The sequence below is a fragment of the Trachurus trachurus genome (assembly GCF_905171665.1).
Source record: "Trachurus trachurus genome assembly, chromosome: 12".
Taxonomy (NCBI): Eukaryota; Metazoa; Chordata; class Actinopteri; order Carangiformes; family Carangidae; genus Trachurus; species Trachurus trachurus.
Window position 1 is genome coordinate 6818151 of NC_139908.1, and position 20202 is coordinate 6838352.

At 42.1% G+C, this 20202-nt stretch overlaps 1 protein-coding gene across 6 annotated transcripts; it reads left to right on the forward strand.

The window, feature by feature from the left end:
• The first annotated feature begins 1574 nt into the window (after positions 1 to 1574).
• LOC310994629 (uncharacterized protein) lies at positions 1575 to 17779 on the forward strand. Of its 6 annotated transcripts, none has more exons than XM_083983374.1 (31): positions 1575 to 1669; positions 3604 to 3815; positions 3907 to 4543; positions 4685 to 4788; positions 4911 to 4976; positions 5108 to 5281; positions 5473 to 5606; positions 5705 to 5799; positions 5897 to 5951; positions 6048 to 6182; positions 6275 to 6490; positions 6803 to 6866; positions 6966 to 7167; positions 7253 to 7365; positions 7524 to 7899; positions 8063 to 8197; positions 8354 to 8390; positions 8482 to 8595; positions 8695 to 12514; positions 12626 to 12780; positions 12878 to 13131; positions 13443 to 13497; positions 13599 to 13752; positions 13857 to 13941; positions 14045 to 14078; positions 14176 to 14280; positions 14385 to 14489; positions 14592 to 14696; positions 14783 to 15068; positions 16008 to 16296; positions 16537 to 17779. In XM_083983374.1, exons 2-31 carry the CDS (start codon positions 3610 to 3612, stop codon positions 16639 to 16641), a joined length of 8415 nt encoding a protein of 2804 aa, XP_083839500.1. In that variant the 5' UTR covers positions 1575 to 1669; positions 3604 to 3609; the 3' UTR covers positions 16642 to 17779. The 6 variants fall into 6 exon arrangements, with proteins under 6 accessions (XP_083839500.1, XP_083839502.1, XP_083839501.1 ...); XM_083983376.1 differs by having other exon boundaries at positions 13860 to 13941; XM_083983375.1 differs by having other exon boundaries at positions 8485 to 8595.
• The last annotated feature ends 2423 nt before the right edge of the window (positions 17780 to 20202 follow it).

Genomic DNA, 20202 nt, shown 5'->3' on the forward strand with positions numbered 1-20202 from the left:
TTAACAAGATTGAACAAGACATTTTTTAACTGTAATATGATATTACAGTTAAAAAAGGAATGGAACAAATTTAGGCTACCCATGAGCATTAATAGAGACAGAGCATGTCATATCTGCTCTACTAAGGATGTTGCAGTCATCTTGAAATTTAAAGTGGTCAACTTGTCGGTTGACCGATGGAGTCAACTCATTCCAATTTTCATGCCGGTACCACCACAGCAACTTCATATATACATGTGCCGTCAAAACGGTGGAATTTATGCAAATGTATACACATTTATGCAAATTTGCTCATGTTAACAAAGAATTTCAAAAAACTTGTAATACATTTTTTGTTTGTCTTAATGTAAGTAATCAACTCAGTAATTTTCATGGAGATATCTAAAGGTTAAAAATTTTACCCTATACACGTGAATAAATTTTTTTATATGCGTATAAATGGGATATGTTTGGGTGTTTTTCGAAACTTTCCCCTAATGGGATTCTTCTGGGCTTTTTTTCCCTCACTCAGGACATGTTGAGGATACAAAATCAGTTGAGTTTGCTTCTGTTGCAATTTGTTTAACGTTGACCCCTTTTTTGGCCTAAAATTACTGGACTAAAAGTGCTGTTTTGCCTGTTCCCTCCTTGTTGTGACTCGCAAAAGTGAAAGTGAAGGAAGACTCCATTTCCCATGAACACTAGCGTGAGAGCAGGGTTCCTACCATGCTCCTCAAAGCTGCTTAGTGCCAGAGAAAGAGATACAGACCCCCTCAGGCCATGACAGAGGTGTCATTCAACTTGTTGTAAGTCGATGTATCATCACAAAAGTTATGAAAATATTTTATGAAGGTTGAAAAGTTCCTTAGTGTTGGTTTAAAGGTGTACAGAAATGGCCGTTTGTCCTGTTTGTCGCGCCGAGTTGTCACGAGCTGCAACACGAGTTTACCCGAGTGAGGAAAACGAATTTGATTGGTCGTTATCGAGCGGGCGGGATATTCAAAGCTTGGGGCGAGCCCGAGCTCCGTGTGTGTGTGCGTGTCTCAGACGTTTGAATGACGGATGACGGATCCAATATCTGTGGCTGGTGAATCGTGTACAGGCTGACGTATAATCCGTGCGCCTGCATTATCCAATGCGGAAAAAAAAATACACACTTTAATCCCGGATTTACTCAAAAATAGAATTTTGCACAAAGTTTGGCCTACAACGTCTGAAAGATGAGTTATCACATTAATTTTATGACCAAAAGTGGGCTCAAATTCAATTTTCTTTTCTGTACACCTTTAACTAAATCTTGCTGCTAGAACTTCTGTAGGCTACTTCTACAAAAGTAAAATTAATACAGGAATTAGTATTTCACATTATTAAATTATAATAAAATAAAATATATCACTACTTCTCCCACCACTGACATTTATTTGAAAGCTTTCATCCAATATAATGCTCAGGTTCCTTGAGAGTCTTGCCCTTTGACAGTGTGATCTTGCCTCATCTACAGTATCTGCTCGCGGCCACCTGACTACATTTCCCAGAAGCCCTTTCGTTCTCGCGGAGATAACGCGTCACTTAAAAAAAAAAAAAAAAAAGAAACATGGCGGAGTAATAAGTGCATGCAGTCCGCTATTTACCACCCTTCGTCGACAAATGGAAGCTCTTTTCTCCCTGCAAACCGCATATTCTTGAACAGGTACGTTGTCGCAAAACAAAACAACACACGTAGACGCAATATACCGACACATGTAGCTGTCGTAGCTATAGCTTCTCAATGCTAACAACTCTGGGAGACTCACACACACACACGAAGTCGTGTCATGCTAGTTTTCTGATAAACTCTTTGTACTTTTTTCGACTTCTTTTTTTTTTACCGCGTATTTCTTTATTTTATGAATGGGTTACAGGGTTAGCTATTTTAATCTTCCGGTGACATTTACTTTGAGGGTTTATTTCTCTCTTTTCACGCTCGGACGTAACGGCAGCTCGTCTGTCATCGGTCCTGTCAATCACACCACTAAAGTTAGCTGAGCTGTGCACAAGAGCATGCTGCACAAATCCACTTATTTCTGCTCATGCTGCAGCGACAGTAACGTAGTAGTAACATACAGAGTGAGACTTGTTATTTTACGCTTTATATCTTAGGGCTTTTCCTGACCCTTATCCAACAATAACAACATGGTTAAGACTATAGGGTCACCTCTCCATGGGTTTGTCTTAATGATCCCTTATACCTGGGTAAGAATAGGAAATTGCAGGACTGTGCTTGATAATTATAGGTCCAAGATTCATTCTGCATCATGCCCAAACGACTCCAAACATAACACAGGGTGGAGTCCCACTGCAACAGATGGTCTGGTCCCCACAGAGCCTTGCACTCATCATCATGGGGTCAGTCAGGGATTATTACACTAAAGAGACACCAAGACTGCCTAAATCCATAGAATAACTCAGGCTTGGACTGATTTTCCTTTACAAACTGCACACAGGAAGTGTACTATTGAGAAATCGTCCTTGACTAACTCTTATTGACTACATCTTTTGCACAGTACCACAACATAACTTTGCCAAACTGTAATTATGACTGCATGTTATTTTCTATAGATTGTGCAAATAGCAACCAAACAATGTATAAGTGAGTATTAAAAATGATGAGAATGAATAAGCACTTTGGAAAATGTTCACTCTATTTATGCTGTAATACTGTGAGTATGAGTATATTGTTGTTAAGAGTCTGACATTACACTACTACTACTACTACATTTGTCTGCAAAATTGTGTCTGCACATTATGCCAGTTCTCTGCCTCAAAAAGACACCAAATCTTGTATGTCACATTAAAGCAGATATCAGCTTCACGGCCGTTTCGGCTAATGCTGCGTTCAAGGCAGGCTTTTGAAACCGTAAGTTACAGCTTCAAGTCACAACTACGACTTGGTAGCGTTCCAGGTAACCCGTAGCTCGTGTTTTTACCATCCTGTTGTCTGTGAAAGTTCCCTATAACGGCCACTCGTAACTTCCGACCCGTGAACTCGTACCAGATCGAACTGGTATGACTTCACAGGAAGGAAAAACACAAAGTACGAGTTTCTTTGAACGCACCATGAGTTAGCAGCCCCCGCCCTTGTCAGGCATCAATTAGTCCTCGTGCTACGTCACCACATTCACGCGCATCCCTTGGCTGCACACACAGCCCTTCATGCCGTTCTCTCTCCTCATTGGATAACACTTGTATCCCACAAGGAAAATTTTCTCCTCGGGTTACAGCAGAGCAGAGTGACGGAGAGACTCGTGTTTAGGCTGAAATACTTCATGTAAGTGATTGCTGACGGAAAATAGGACTATTTAGGACTTATATTAACAAAAACATTCCACTGATATCTGCTTTAACCACTTGTTAGTTTACTCATGGAGATATGACAGCATTTTGCGTTTAAATGTGAAAATACATTTAGTTAGTTCAGATTGCTGCATTTGAAAGAGTTTTGTCCACTAAAATCAACTTAAAAGCCTCTAAGTATTGAAGATATATGATGAAGTCACCAATAGGGCAAAGTCCACACCACACATGTATTATGTGTTGTTTCAGTCAGTAATGTCAGTAAAGCTTTGACTTCCTGTGCATTTTCAGGGCAAAATGTTTCGCCGGTCAAGATTTAGCGTTCGGCCCAATGTCGGTACGGCAGGGAGAACAGCGGCAGCGGCGGCGCCTCAGGAAGCCTCTTCAACAAATCAAGAGGCCAGTGAGACCCCCAAGGACGTCAGTGAGAGCAGCACTCCTACTACTGCTGTGACAGAAACTAAGACTGCTGCGACTCCATCAGAAAAACCTCCAGCCTCTGGGTGAGTATAGCAAACATGAAATGGCATCGAAACTACTACTTGTGTTATGGATAATGTAAACATTAACAACTGCTCTTACTGCTGTTTTTAGGGATGGCAATGACCAGAATGGGGAGGGTACCAGCTCCACAGCTGCAGTCCAGAGAAGGAAGCGGTTTTCTGTCAAGCCCAAAGTGGCCCCGGGCCGCCCCTCTGCCGCTGCTCGGACGCCAAAGTCCCCCGTCAAGGCAGTTTCTGAAACTCCCGTTGAAGCTCCTGGATCAGACCTTGAGAAGACAGCAACATCCAGCCAAACTGGGACGGCAGCCGCCCCCCAGGGTCTCCAGTCCCCAAAGCGACGAAGGGCGTCAGGAGAGAGCAAACAGCCCCCCACCGCCGCCGTTTCTTCAGACTCTCCAGGACTCTTTGCCCCTGTAGAAGAGGATTTGCCAGAACCAACCGACCTGCCAACAACAGACAGCGGCAAACAGTTGGAAAGCAAAGCAGGCAAGCAAGTGAAGGATGTTCCCCCCAGACCACCCGATAAAGTACCCCCCTCTCTACCAGACAAAGAAGCTGTTGCGCTGTCAGAGAAGGCCAAGACTCTGGTGTCAACGAAGAGTGCACTTTCTCTGACACCGTCGGCGTTCTCCTTAAGTAGACTCCTGAATGACCCGTCTGACCTACAGAGGCTGGCGAAGGCCCAGAAGCTCAGGGAGCTGCTCAGAAAGGAAAGAGACAAAGAAAGGGTGAGTTCAGTTTTTTCCATAATCCCACCTTTAATCCTCACTTTCACTGCTTTCTAGGTTTAGTAACAAATTGATTAGATGTAGATTTCATACACAATTTGATTCGTTATATTAAAGAAGTGGTGTAATTTGTTGTTGCAGAGACTCAAGCAAGCTAAAGCACCACCAAGGGAGTTTACTTTAGATCCCACCAAAATGACCATGAGGGACCTTATCCGTTATCTGCCACAGTCTAACCCCATGTCGTAAGTGTCTCCTCAGCTGTTTTGTCAAATTGTGTAATACCTCCACAGATAATGTTTTCTATTGATTATACTGGGTTTTTCTTGACAGGAATGTAATTTGCCTTTTTTTTTTTTTTTTTTAGATCTAGTTTAGATCAATCAGTTCAGGAGGATGAAACTGTGGTTCCACCTTCGCCAGAAAGAGAAAAGTATGTTTATTCTATCATTATTTTAAAATCTATCTTATTTGAAGTTCTATTGATTGTGTAACAAAATGCAGTATTCGTTTATACACTTAACCTTTTCTCTCTGCCTGGTGTTTTTAATGCAATCCCTGCAGGTCTCCAGAGAGAGCGCAGGAACCTGAAGCCCCCCCTAAAGTGATGAGCCCGAGGGAGAGAGAGGAAGAGGAGGGGGAGGAGGGGGAAGAGGAGGGGGAGGAGGATGAAGACTCACTAATGGTTCCCCAGGTCAAAGTAGCAGAGGATGGCACGCTGATCATCGATGAAGAGAGGTCAGTAGACTTTTAGAGGTCAAAAAATGAATTATTTTTGAAAATGTAATATATATACTGTATATATCTCCCATACATGCATCTCAATGATTTCCAGCGATACTGTAAGATGTCTTTTTAGAAAATATAAACATTTCAAGGTAATCGTTGGAGATGATCGGGAATTTGATTATATTTTTCTTGTGTGTCAGCTTGACGGTGGAAGTCCAACGAGCCAATAAATCAAACCCAGCTCATGATCGAGACCCCATTTTTGAGCGTGGGTCCACTACAACCTACTCAAGCTTCAGGAAAGGGACCCATTCGAAACCCTGGTCCAGCGAAGGTGAGCTGATATAGACACTGAATTAAAATCTATTTAAATTATAACACACATTTGTGCTATCTCTTTTAATTTGTTGGTTGTGTGTTTGTTTTCTTCAGAGACTGACATGTTCTTCCTGGCAATTAGTATGGTGGGGACGGACTTTTCCATGATTTGTCAACTGTTTCCTCACAGAGCTCGATCAGAGATAAAGGTCAGTGGTGATGATGATGGCTGCACAGATATTAATGATAATGAAGAATCACTTGTATAAAAAAATGTTTGTTTATTTCAATGATTTGAACTTCCAGAACAAATTCAAAAAAGAAGAACGAGGGAATTCCTGGAGGATCGATAAGGCTTTTAGTAAGTACCGGTATTTGCTTGGACTTTATTTTGCAGGAATGAGCATTACATTGTGAGCCATGTATTTTAATGTAACATCTACTCATTGTTTTGTAGGAGAGAGGCGCAAACTGGACATAGAGTATTTTTCTAAATTGTTAGAAAAAGTTCTGGAGGTTCAGAAAAACAGGAAGACACTGAAGAAACTCACTAAGAAGAACGCTTCCACGAAGAGCAAGAAAAAATCAAAGGGTAACTTCCTTCACATGTTTCTATCGTGTACAATGAGTCGTGCATTTCTTCTCCATGACTTACTGTTCTCGTTCATTCCACTGGTAAAAAAGCTGCCAAGAAACTGAGCGACGGTGAGGAGGAAGATGACGATGATGAGCACGAATTGCCTGACTTGGAGGGAGAGAAAGAGAATGAAGATCTCTGTAACGAAGGAGCATCCCCTGTTTCTAAGCCCAAGAGACAACGCAAAAGAAAGACGAAAAAAGATGCAGTGAAGGAGCCAAAGGAGAAGAAAAAGAAAAATGACAAAAGGAGCAGTGAAGAAGGTACAGGCACGTGCAGTTATTTCATCAAAATGTTCTTCATTCTTGGTAGATTTAGCAAATATAAATGGGTAGATCCATGGGAGCTACTTTTTTTTTGCCAAATGGGTTTAACAAGATTTCTAGGAAAGTATCAGACAAGGCCTGGGGACAAGCAACATTAAAAATTCTAAATTTGATTAAAAAAGGGCAAAAGGTCCCCAGAAAGTGCTTTTGATCAAAAATGATTCCTGTTTCTAGGCGAACGCGCGCATGTGCATGTGTGTCTTGTTGATTGCTGCTTGTGGCTTATTTTTGTTATGCCTTTATGCTCAGGTGAAGCCTGCACACCCGAGGACGCAGAGGCAGCGCTTCCTGAGGATCATACAAGTTCAGACATGTAATGAAACTCTCAAAGTGCTGTTTTGGATTAATATAATGTTTTTTTTTATTTGTCGTACGTTAGAATTAAAATTCTGTGTTTTTGCCCGATAATCAGGACTGAAAAAACGGAGAATGTGAAAACCTCCAAGGACACTGCAATCAAGCCAGCTAAACTCTCACGTGGCCGAGCACCAAAGCCCCTGCTGCCTTTAGGCAGGAAGTGGGGTAAAAAGGCTGCACCAGCTTCCACACAGGCCAAAGATGCTGAGGCAGATGAAGAGGATGAGAGTGCAAGTGTCGAGGCCTCGAAGGAGCAGGTTATTATTTCATTTTAAGTTCAGGGTCATAATATCGTTCTACGTATTGTTACTGAAACTTATTAAAAGTTATTCTTACATTTAGGAGAGTACAGAGTCATCACCTTCAAGTAAAGCGAACAAGAACAAGTCAGATGATGATACTGAAAATTCCTCAGATGAAGAGGATACCTCCGTCCAACCTCCAAAACCTACCAGGTATTAAATATTTCATGTCTTCATTGAAATGCTCATATTCTTTTAACCAGAAGCATTCCTATTCCCAATTCCCAAATAGTCCGCATCATGATATATGTCGTGGATACAATGTAACTGGCTATACATGGTTCATTATCAGTGTGTGATGTGTTTTGTAGGTATGGGAGAGTGCCCAAACGCACCAACCTCTTGAATTACCCTGGCAAAGAAGATGCACACGCCTCTGCAACTGAGTCCACTCCCACCTCACCAGCGGGATCCACTGCTTCTGCTGCCAGGCCGAAACCCAGATGCTCGGGCAAGAGAGGAAGATCATCGGAGGAAAAATCACCCAATGAGTCGAAAAAGCCCAAACTTGTGACCCTCAGGGCCTCTCAGTCAGAGTCCAGTGATGGGGACGATGGCAAACAGTGGGAAGATGAAGAGCAACCTGCATGTAGCTCCAGTAAGGACAGCAATGCCCCTGTGTTTGTGCCTATCTGCCTGCGCTCCCCACAGCCAGTGCTTTCAGAAGTGGAAGAGTCGATGGAGGAGGTATTTTTCATCACATTTTGCCCAGAAAGACAACACCCATCAGTTTCATTTGTGTTTGTTTGTTTTTTAACATAATTTATATGCATTAATTTTTCTTTGTGCATGGTTTTGCATCCCATAATTCACACCCTCCATTCTGACTCCCTCCATCCCACCGGTATAGCTTGATATCTTGGCCAATATGCCTGATGTGTTGGGCATCTCTCAAGATTCAGTGTGCCCTGATGCCTCTTGTGAGCGTGTACAAAATGAGACAGGCACACCTGAACCATGTGAACACCAATTGGACCTGCTAGTTGTAAGTGTAAGATGTAGCTCCAGTGAAATTCACTTTAGATCCTTTAATTGCACATGTGATCTCTGAAATGTACGAATACGAATTACTTTATTAATCCCCAAAGTGAAATTCATGGGGATCATCTAATGTAACTTATGATGTCTGTCTCCTTTGCAGGACGTTATAGACTTCCTTTCTTCAGAACACACAGGAGGTATGTTGAAGAGGCTGTCTGAGAAGCTGCTAATGGATTACTCATACTTTGAGATAGTTTCATTTCATTTAAGTATGCTTTTCTTTTTCAGTAGCAGAGGATGAGAGCTATAACGAGGCTGCTCAAACCCTGTTGACCATCGGCAACCTGACTAATCTCTCTCAGTCAGGACAGAGTCAAACAACCACAGAAGATCACACAACAGGTACGAGACAGAATCAGTGTTTCTCATCATAACTGGTTTACGTTTGTTTTATGTGAAATTACAGTGAAGGTTAAAATGTGCCATTATGTTTAATTGCAGGGACAACGGAAAGTGTGACAGAAACCACACAACACCTGAAGGAAGGACCTGCACCAAAGCCTGCTGAACAAGAGGAAAACACTGATACTCTCACGTCTGGTCATGAAATCAAAGAAACTACTGCGACTGATGCTACTGTGGAGTCGCAAAGCAGCACAACAGACAGTGGTGATGTTTCTACTATCAAAACCAGTGATCAGATGTGTAGTGAGCAAAAGAGCATTACTCATACGGATCCAAGCCCTCAAGTACAGTCAGGTCCTGATAGCACAAAGAACAGTTCTCCACAGACCAGGAGAGGACGCTCATCCACAGTGAAACCTAAACCTAACCTCAGTCGAGCCTCAAGATCTGCAAAAACAAAATCCTCAGTACCAGTACGGACAGTTGAAGAGACCAACACAGAAGCTCACAACCTTGAAGTTACAGAATCTCCATCAGTTCCTGAAGACACATCCTCTAAGACACATGAATATTCTCCATCATTGTTGATAGATGATACTGTCAGTCAGGAGAAGTCGGGCACAGCCACTTCGGATCAGACTCACAGCTTTTCTGATTCCCAGTCTGAACCCAGTGGAGAAAAAACCAACAGAGACATGAGGTCAGCATCTGAGACTTCAGATGAAAAAAAAAAGAAAGAAAAAGTGATGTCTGCTACCGAAACAACTACAAGTTCTAATAATTCAACAAGGTCTACAACATCAATTGCAGAACAAGAGGTTAGTCAACATAGTGAAGTTGCATCTACGTGCCAGTCTAGGAGGAGTCGACTGCAAAAAGTCAAACCTAAACCAAACATACCACAGACATCAAGAACTGCTCGGTCGACACCTAATACCACAAAAGATTCTGCAGAGAAAGGCTCCAGCTCAACTCCAGTCTCCAAAGTCCAGGTTGAACAAGAAGGACCTTGTGGCACTTCTCCCCAAAAACCAAGTCAAAATGTTGGTGCTGCTTCATCGTCACTGGATGTTGGCTCTACTCTTTCACCAACAAGGGAACAATCAACAACTGAGGAGAATAGAACAGATGTTGGACTTGTTGGCCAGGTGTGCCCTGTTGCAGCAACATCAATTCAGAGTGCTTCAGAAAACAAGAGCTCTTCTGAAGGCCTTTCTGAACAAAGTAGCAGAGACATAGGGTCAACATTGGAGTCCACGGATGCAAAAGGGACAACTCATGGTGAGGCAAGTGAGATCTGTAGTAATCTGGTGACATCCGACTCACCTGTCACAGAATCCCAGGTTGGACAGGACATAGCCCCAGTTCAAGAGAGCAGTGACCAACCTGCTGCATGTGTTATACCTGGAGAAGATTTATCTGACACTCAGAAAGCAGAGAGTGAAGTTGCATCTACTTGCCAATCCAGAGGGACTCGATTGCAAAAAGTCAAACCTAAACCAAACATACCACAGACATCAAGAACTGCTCGGTCGAGACCTAATACCACAAAAGATACTGCAGAGAAAGGCTCCAGCCCAACTCCAATCTCCAAAGTCCAGGTTGAACAAGAAGGACCTTGTGGCACTTCTCCCCAAAAACCAAGTCAAAATGTTGGTGCTGCTTCATCGTCACCAGATGTATCACAGGTTGGACAGGACATAGCCCCAGTCGAAGAGAGCCGTGACCAACCTGCTACATGTGTTACACCTGGAGAAGATTTACCTGACACTCAGAAAGCAGAGAGTGAAGTTGCATCTACTTGCCAATCCAGAAGGAGTCGATTGCAAAAAGTCAAACCGAAACCAAACCTACTAAGGACTTCGAGGACCGCCCGGTCAGCACCTCAAACCACGAAAGACTCCAGCCCAACTCCAACCTCCAAAGTCCTCGAAACACCAATTGTGGAAGTCCAAACGGAAGCAACCAGTGGTTCCTCCAGTGAAAAACTAAGTCCAAGTGCTGGGCCTGTTTCAGCTTTGATACCATCAATAAATGTAGACTCTGCAACTGAGGAGAATAGGGCAGATGTTGCACTTGCTGGTCAGATGCACGCCGTTGCAGCAGCATCAGATCAGAGTGCCTCAGAAAACCACAGCCTTTCTCAAGACCTTTTTGAACATAGTATCAGAGATGCAGTGTCAGCAGGGGCAACTGCCTCAGCTGTCACAGCATCACAGGTTGGACAGGACATAGCCCCAGTAGAAGAGAGCCGTGACCAACCTGCTACATGTGTTACACCTGGAGAGGATTTACCTGACACTCAGAAAGCAGAGAGTGAAGTTGCATCTACTTGCCAATCCAGAAGGAATCGACTGCAAAAAGTCAAACCGAAACCAAACCTACTAAGGACTTCGAGGACCGCCCGGTCAGCACCTCAAACCGCGAAAGACTCCAGCCCAACTCCAACCTCCAAAGTCCTTGAAACACCAATAGTGGAGGTCCAAACTGAAGCAACCAGTGGTTCCTCCAGTGAAAAACCAAGTCAAAGCCCTGGGCCTGTTTCAGCTTTGATACCATCAATAAATGTAGACTCTGCAACTGAGGAGAATAGGGCAGATGTTGCACTTGCTGGTCAGATGCACGCCGTTGCAGCAGCATCAGATCAGAGTGCCTCAGAAAACCAGAGCCTTTCTCAAGACCTTTTTGAACATAGTATCAGAGATGCAGTGTCAGCAGGGACAACTGCCTCAGCTGTCACAGCATCACAGGTTGGACAGGACATGGCACCCGTCCCAGAGAGCAGTGACCAACCTGCTACACCTGTAGAAGATTTGCCTGACACTCAGAAAGTAGAGACTGAAGTGATGTCTACTGCCCCAACTAGGATAGTGCGATCACAAAAAGTCAAACCTAAACCAAACCTAGCACAAACAACAAGAACTGCACGGTCTAAAGCTCAAACTACAAAAGACCCCATTGAGCAGCTTGTGGAGGGATCTGCAGGCCCAACTTCAAAGTCTGGATCCACTGACAATACACAAGCAGAGGTAGAAGCCAAGCCAGTTAGCAGTGTCGTCCTTCCTGTAAAACCATGTGAAAGCACTGGAACTGCTTCAGTTTCAGTACCATCACTGGAATCATGCACATCTCATAAACCTGCTGAAGAATCATCTTCAACTCCAACCGTACCTCAAAGAAGACGACAGACTCTCAAGGTCAAACCCAATTTAGGATCACCCATCAGAGCGTCACAGATTAAAGTGCAGCCAAAGAATATCAATAAACCCTCTGAGGAACAACAAATGGACACCTCTTTGCATGAAATCTCAGAACAAGCATCAGCGGACAATTCACAAACGGAACTGAAACTTGCAGAGAAAGACCACAAGCACTTGACAGAAACACAAAGTCCATCAAATTCAGGAGCCAGCTCAACAAAAACTGTAACTACAGAGTCAGAAAAGACAGTAGCTGGCACAGACCAGGGTACATCCTCTGATGATGTTGTTGTTGCAACATCTATGGTTGCTGAAAATCAGTCAGTTTTGACGGACTCGGCTCCTGAAAATAAAAGCAGTGAAAAGTCCACATTTGAGAGGGACTCCACAGAGGACAAAATGTCACAGAATGACTGGGTGGAGGCTGGACCTTCTTCACAAAGGAATTGGGAGATGGATATAGCCCCCAGAGTTACAGTAGAGTCAAATACACAGCCACTGTGTGTTCCAGATGTTCAGTCTTCAAAAGACAGCTCCGCCGATTCAAAAATAATGCCTGCACTGTCTACTGATGCCTGCCTTATAGCAGATCCTGAAGAAAGCAGTCGTCAGCCATGTTCACAGAGTGACTCGGAGGTAAAAAGTCAAGATGCAGCCCAGCAGTGTTCAGAAACCAGGGAAACGACTCAAACATCAAATGACAAGTCTCAGTCTAGGTAAGGCATGCCTAATATTTTCTTGATTTTATCTTAAACAATTTCAAGACAAACTTTTTTTAGAGTCATATGTATTAACATAGTGATTTAAAAAAATGTCCCCTCGTAAAGCACTGATGAGACAGAGCTGACCGACTCCGCCACGTCTTCAAAAAAAGGCTCTCCAACCCGAAGAGGCAGGCTGATCAAACCCAAACCCAACCTGGGACGCAGCAGTCGACCTCCACAGCCTCAACAAGTCCAGAGCACGCCACAAGCAGAAGCAGGTTTGACAACCTAAAATTAAACTTACCTTGTCTCCATGGATGCAGATCTATTTATATTTTTACAGGGTCACGGTTACTAATTGTTGCTCCTTTCCAGATTCTTGTGCTCCATCAGAAGATGTAGATGCCTCAGTATCCTTCAACCCTGTGCCTGAGCTGCAGTGTGACGTACAGGAACCAGTAGAGGGAGCTGTTGAGCCACATAGCAGCCAAGACACCTCTGCAAACGACCAGTCCCTGCTGGGATGTTTGACTGAAATTATTGAACAAATGAGTCAAAGCGAGTCTCGTAACAATGATCCTGCATCCTCTCTGGGTTGTGTGACACAAGCACAGGACAATTCTTCCCAGGTAAGACACCTGTAGCCCACTATAATGTTAAAATACAACTGTAAAAGCATTGCTGCAGGCAAACAGCATCCACTTTGATATAAGAGCATTTGAAACATTTGCAAGTAGTTTGCAAAGGGTCAGGACACTTGAGTTGATGATGACAGGGCTGCAGAGCTCAACTGCTCTACAGTGAAGTACCAGCAAAGCACTGCACAAAGTCATTGTACTGATTAACAGAACTTTTAACAAGCACAGAGTGTGACCCAGGTCAAGAAGCCCTCATTACATTCAAGGATTAATCCTCAAATGTTTTGCTCGATTCATCCCAGAACACGTCGACACTAAGTATGGAAGGAAGTCAGCCAAGTCTACTGTTTCCAGACAGTAAGTCAAACACACATCACTATTCCTCTTGAATATGAGATAATATGAGATAATTTGCACTATGGATCAAACTAATTAATAGCTCCTGTCCTCCCTCTCAGTACTGTCAGAGCAGGTGACTTCAGATCCAGATGAACCATTTTTCATCCTCTCACTGACCGAGATCCCGGTCTGCTCGTCGGGGCAGGAGGTTGACAGCCCAGCAGAGCCCCTCCCTTATCTTCCTCTAGCAGATGCATCGATACAGCAACACAGGTTTGCATCTGCCTTTTATCAGCGAGACATCCAGGTGAGCATGGAGATTATTTTGTTTGGTATCTGACTCTGCAATCTTCTTCTTTTTCTTCTTCACCCCTCAGCAGTGTTCCTGGAGAGAGCTTGGCCACGGTGGGAGAGGAGGGGTCTCTCTCTACTGTCCCTGTGTCAGACATAACTGCATATATAGTGAGTGAAGTTGTGTGGAACCACTTGTATCTGCAGTGTAATAAAAAAAGAAGATTTTTTTGTGACACATTTTCTTTTCTAATTTTTTGTTTATCCACACCAGGAATCAATCACGGAGAATCCAGTGGATCTGCATGGTAGAGTGATTATATTATTTGTCATCTTTGAAAACCATTGGTTCATGTTGTGTTTCTCATAGTTACAGATGTTATTTTTTATTTTTTTATTTAACAGAGAGTGCCACCACAGTCCAAACACCCACATCATCAGAGACTGTCAAGAAAACTGAGGAGACTGAAATTCCCTCAAAGCAGAAACCAACAAGTTCTGGAAGAGGAGGTATGCGGAGGATATATTATTTGTCACCTTTGAAAACCATTGGTTCATGTTGTGTTTCTCATAGTTACAGATGTGATTTTTTTTTTTTTTGGTTTATTTTAAAGAGAGTGCCACCACAGTCCAACCTCCCACATCATCAGAGACAGTTGAGAAAACTGAGGAGACTGAAATTCCCTCAAAGAAGAAACCAACAAGTTCTGGAAGAGGAGGTATGCGGAGGATATATTATTTGTCATCTTTGAAAACCATTGGTACATGTTGTGTTTCTCACAGTTACAGATGTTAAGCTTTTTTTCGGGTTTATTTTAAAGAGAGTGCCACCACAGTCCAAACACCTACATCATCAGAGACTGTCGAGAAAACTGAGGAGACTGAAATTCCCTCAAAGCAGAAACCAACAAGTTCTGGAAGAAGAGGTATGCAGAGGATAAACACATTCATCTCAAGCACTATTAGCAAACTGGACAAACGTATTTCATCATTTCATCTCTCTTTGAACCAGCCAAACAGCAGGTCAAACCCAGTACTACAAGGAGGAAACAGCCCAGCAGAAGCCGAGCTACAAAAACAAACCAGGACTCTGAACTTCCTGGGGTTTCAGCGGAGCCCGAAGCCTCTGATGAAACGACGAAAGGAGATGATGAGGTCGTTACGGAGCTGCAGAAGAGAAGTGGTGATGATGTAAATATTGAAAAGGAGAGTCCGGCAGGTGGGAAGGACCTTGAAGAACCCAGCTCAGGAACACAAACTCGGACAAGAAGGACCAGGGCCTGTAGCGCTGGGAAAAGGTGAGGAAGACAATTAGAAATAATTAAAAAGCCGGCTCTTTCATCAACAGTATTTTGTATTTACTATGTTTTACCTGCACTAATTCCAACCTGTGAAGCACTCTCACTAACGATCTTAATTTAGTGATTGAGTGTGGAAACATTTGCTAATGAGTGCAAGTGTTGAGAACAAAATAAAATGTGTGACCTCATGGTGGTGCTAAACAAGAATCAACCAATTAAAAGGGATATTTCAACATTTTGACAAATTCGCAGATTGCCATAATCCCTATAGTTTTAGGAGTAGGTTCATTACCTTTAATTGTCGGAAACAAGCTGTTTTTAGATTGGCGGGGCAACAGAGGTTCATGTTATTTCTTTGTCTCCCTTATCAAACTCATCAAATACACAATCCAACGACTCCAAAACGCTCTCGTGGACAAGTTGTGACCTGCACATTCACCACGTTATGAAATGATAACGTATAATTGTGTAACATTACGACACATGAAGCAAATACATGGAACTACTTTCGCTTTTGAAGTGACTCTGCTGAGCAGCCGTGTCAGGAATGTAGTTCCGGTAACGTATTTACCTCGAAAACAACTCTGTCTTGCAACGTTTAATTATTATCTCATAGCGTGGTGAATGTGCAGGTCCCAACTTGTCCATGAGAGCATTTTGGAGTAGTTGGATTGTGTATTTGATGAGTTTGATGAGTTTGATGAAGGAAAGCCCAGAAATACAGCACGCCGTGCAGAGCTCACATCTCTGCCCCGCCGATCTAAAAACAGCTTGCACTGACAATTAAAGGTAATGAACCTACCCCTAAGACTACAGGGATTATGGCAATAGGTGAATTTGCCAAAATATTGAAATATCCCTTTAATAACAAAGCATGACTTGAAAAAGTAGAAGAATAAGTAAAAGTTTCCCCTCTCTCCACTCTGACATCGACAGCTCTGGCCCTTCGACCGAGCCGCCACCTAGCAAAGCAGCGGCCAGAGACTCGAAGGGCAAAGCTCCTCGCACGACGAGAAAACGCTCCGCTGCAACGACACCCGTCGCTTCAACGTCACACAATGTCACCTCCCCTCCCTGTTGGACTCAGCCGCTGGAGGACGAACCCACAACAGCAGCTCCCACCGCTTCATTAGCGCTACTGGAGGTGGATGACCTGACAACCGAACAGCACCTCCAGTTGTTCTCAGAGTCAAGCTCCGGCTCTTCCCAGTGCCCGACGACGGAGGTAAGGAGGACGTTCAGGACACACAGATGGACGCCGAGTTGTTTTTACACACACACACACACACACACACACACACACACACACACACACACACACACACACACACACACACACACACACACACACACACACACACACACACACACACACACACACACACACACACACACACACACACACACACACACACACACACAAGGAGTTGATTGCAGCTGACCATCTGCTCTTCTTTTGTTGTAGGTTTCACTTTGCCAGCAAAGTGAGTGTGTGGAGGAGGAGGTGGAGGAGCCCACCAGCGTGTCTCAGTACTTCTTAAGTGACATTTTCACAGAACCACTTCTATGAAAATGTCACTTAGGAAACAAAAAAAAAACGAAGAAAAAAAAAAAAGCCATAATGCGGTGGACTGAGCGGAGGAACCTGTCAGTGGCTTAACTTTTCTTTTCTTTTTTTTCCTTTTTTTTTTATAAAGTTCTGTTGTGAAGCTATTTCTGTAAAGATTAATTTATAACAAAATGACTATTTGTTTGTTTTGGCTGTAAAAAGTGAAGAACCTCCATTTCCCGTTCAGACAAAACACATTTTCATTTTCACTCATGCTTGTCAATGTGAAAATGTGTTTTGCACATCAATAACAAGCACTGGTCACTGATCACTAGTTCAACTGACTGAAGGAGGTGGCAGCTTTTTTTCCCCTAGTACCGTAGTCCATTTCTATTCAAGCCACAGATTTTTTTTTAAAAATCGGTTTATTAACCAGCTGTGACGATGTAAATATTGTATAAATCTAACTGGTTGTTGATTTTCTGCCATATTTGTTCCACTTAAACACATCAGGGGTATCAGGAAGAACAACATCAACAACACACTTGTTGACAACATGTACAAATGTACATTATCTTTGTAATGCCTCTGCTGTGAAATTCTGTGCTAATTTTATAATCATTTATTCCAATTTTATTTGTACCTGGATTGTCTTAATAACTGCTCTTCATTTATAAACAAAAGGTATCAAACAGTGAATTTAATTTGGTCAAATTGTATGAATATATTATGTAAATTCACCCAGTTCAAAGCAGAGGTAGCTTAAACATGCATGAAAAAAATAACTAGTTTATAAGACACTTTGTTAAATTGTACATAATTTGGATCAGTTGGGCGTCCTTGCGCAGATTCACTACGTTCAGATCATCATGCTCGATACTTGAAACAAAAACACATTGTATGTCCTTAAATGTTTCATTGACTCACTGAAGGCAAAACATTGAATTGTGAATAATAATTAAAAAAAACAGTTTTGCTCCACCACCACCACCACCACCACAGGATTCAGTCTTTGTCACCATGGTGACACCACACGAACCACTTCTCCACAACTCATGACCTCAGAAAATAAGTGTAACTGCACCTCTGCAACTCTGACTCAGTCGCTAAAAATGGTACATGACTGTTGTACTGTATGTAAAAGTTATTTTTTTGAAGCACTCTGTACTTTTTATTTAATAAATTGTAGAAACTGAAATACGACATGTTTTTTGTGTGAGTCATTATGTATGTTATTTACGCATTCACAAGAGGTTGCCAGAATATATAGTGTATATAAAGAAAAAGACTACAAGGGTTTTTGTTGAGACCCCTGTAATCCCTCATGCTGCAACCTCTTGTAGTGAGGCTTAAGACTGTTTTGATCTCTGTTGAGTAACTAACTGCTCTGTCTGCAGGTCCACTATAACACTGTTGTAGTCAGCGGGAAGGATTAGTCGGCTCGGCCCGCTCGCTGCACTGCACCTGCTGACTACACAGAGTCCTGGAGCAGACCTGTGAGACGCTGCAGAGAATCAACATGGATGATAACACACAGGTTAGTGACAACAGATTGTTTTTCTTTTCTTTTTTTGTATTGTCTGTACTTCCTGTGTATGTAAATATGTTGATTTAGTATAGATGTGAACGGTAATAGTGTTTTGTTTTGACTCTGATATACAGCATGAACTTTTAAAGTTTATAATGTAACTCATTTTTCATGTCCAGAATGAGGATTTAAATATTTAACGATACTCATGGTTCATTTATTGAATCCATTTAAATTCATACTCTTTAATCTTAGAAATAATGGAATATATTAAATAACAAATAACCAGGAGTTCATCTTCATCGCTGTTTCGTTTTACCCTAAGAAAAATATAGAACCAATTAAGTTTGTTTTCTTTTTTTTAACGAATTAACTTTTGTAAAAGGATGGTGTTTAGAAACTGTACATTACAAAACCAGAACATACCAACAAGGCTTAGGGCTGTGAATCCATGAATTATGTAACAACCTGATCTCCAAAGCTATACTTCTTATAACACCTACAGTAATGTCCGGCTTAATGCATGGTAACACTGTTTACAGAAGTCTAAAAATGTTCCTGTTGAGGCTGCATTCATCAAAGTGTAACATTAATAGCTACAATATAAACCACAGTGTACTCAAATGAACATCTGTTAATGAATGTTTCAGCTCTTTACATCATACATTTTCTTTTCTTTTCTTTTGACCCTTCCTTGGGGTATAAGCGACAAAAATAGAAGGGACAACAAATCAGAGCAGACAGCGGCCAGTGGACAACAACAACAACATAAAATGAGCCAGAGTTAATGTACAAACATAAAGCTCATTTCGCACTCCAGAGAAAGTACTGAATATTTTCTTTAAGAGTTTAAACAAGTTCAATGAAATCTTTGTTTTAAAAGATGTCATAAGCTTTTTATATTACTATAAAACAGTAAAGTAATAAATGAGACAGCACTCTCACTATAGACTATTATAAAGCTCATAAGGAAACATGGCACTAAGTGGATAATCAATAAAGACAATAAATTCTAATCACTGCTCATGCACTTTGGAATAGTTTTCTGCATATACGTATATATATATATACAGTATTTCTCTCATGTAGCCTATTTAAGAATGATAAATTCTGTAATTCAAAAGGAAACATTGACCACATCTCTCTGCTTTGTGGTCTCACTAAAACACCTGACATCAGTTCAGTCTTTGTATCCAAGGGTTAATATGACAGACAGAGTGATAAAACACTGGGTTGAGTTCTGGTGTTGGTTCTTATGTAACAGGCCTGGCTCTATGTGTGTGTGTGTGTGTGTGTGTGTGTGTGTGTATGAGTGTGTGAGAAGCTGAAACAGCAGAGTGGTTATTTTTCTTTACAAGGCTAATAATAGTGACTGCCACCATGTCATGGGGTAGTCATGTTTATCACTGCATCAGCAGCAGCAGCAACTGGGAATTAGAATTACTAATCACACTCCCTCACATTATGACACACACACATTACTTCTAGGCTCAGTGCTACTATGGACTTCAGTGATGCTGTTGAAGAGGTTGATGTGTTAGCCTGTTAGCATGCTAATTTGTACTAATTGAGCAGATGCTGATGATTCCTGAAGTGGGTGTGTGAATATATTCATTTATTAATTGGGACAGCATTTCCAAAAAAAATAAAAGAAAGAAAAAGTCAACCTGATTTCAGATGAGACCTGGATGGAAATATGCGAGACACAAGCAAATCGTTGAGAGAGTTTGGCTGGAAGAATGTAGTGAGATTTTTTTTATCACTCAGCTCTGCAAACAGGCACACAGAGCCATATCTTCTGGGCCTGTCCGAAAATCCAGTCATACAGGAGGGAGGTGGCCACCGAGATAATAACAGATAGAGTTAGATTACTCTTTTGTTACTTTATATCTTGGTAAAATACCTAAAACAATCCCACACAAGGATAAATACTTATTGAAGATACTTTTAGCAAGTTGTAGGAAAGCTAAATCCCGAAAATGGTTGCAAGTTGATGCTGCAACACTGGACCAGTGGCGTGGGATCGTGAAAGAAATTATAAAATTGAGAGACTT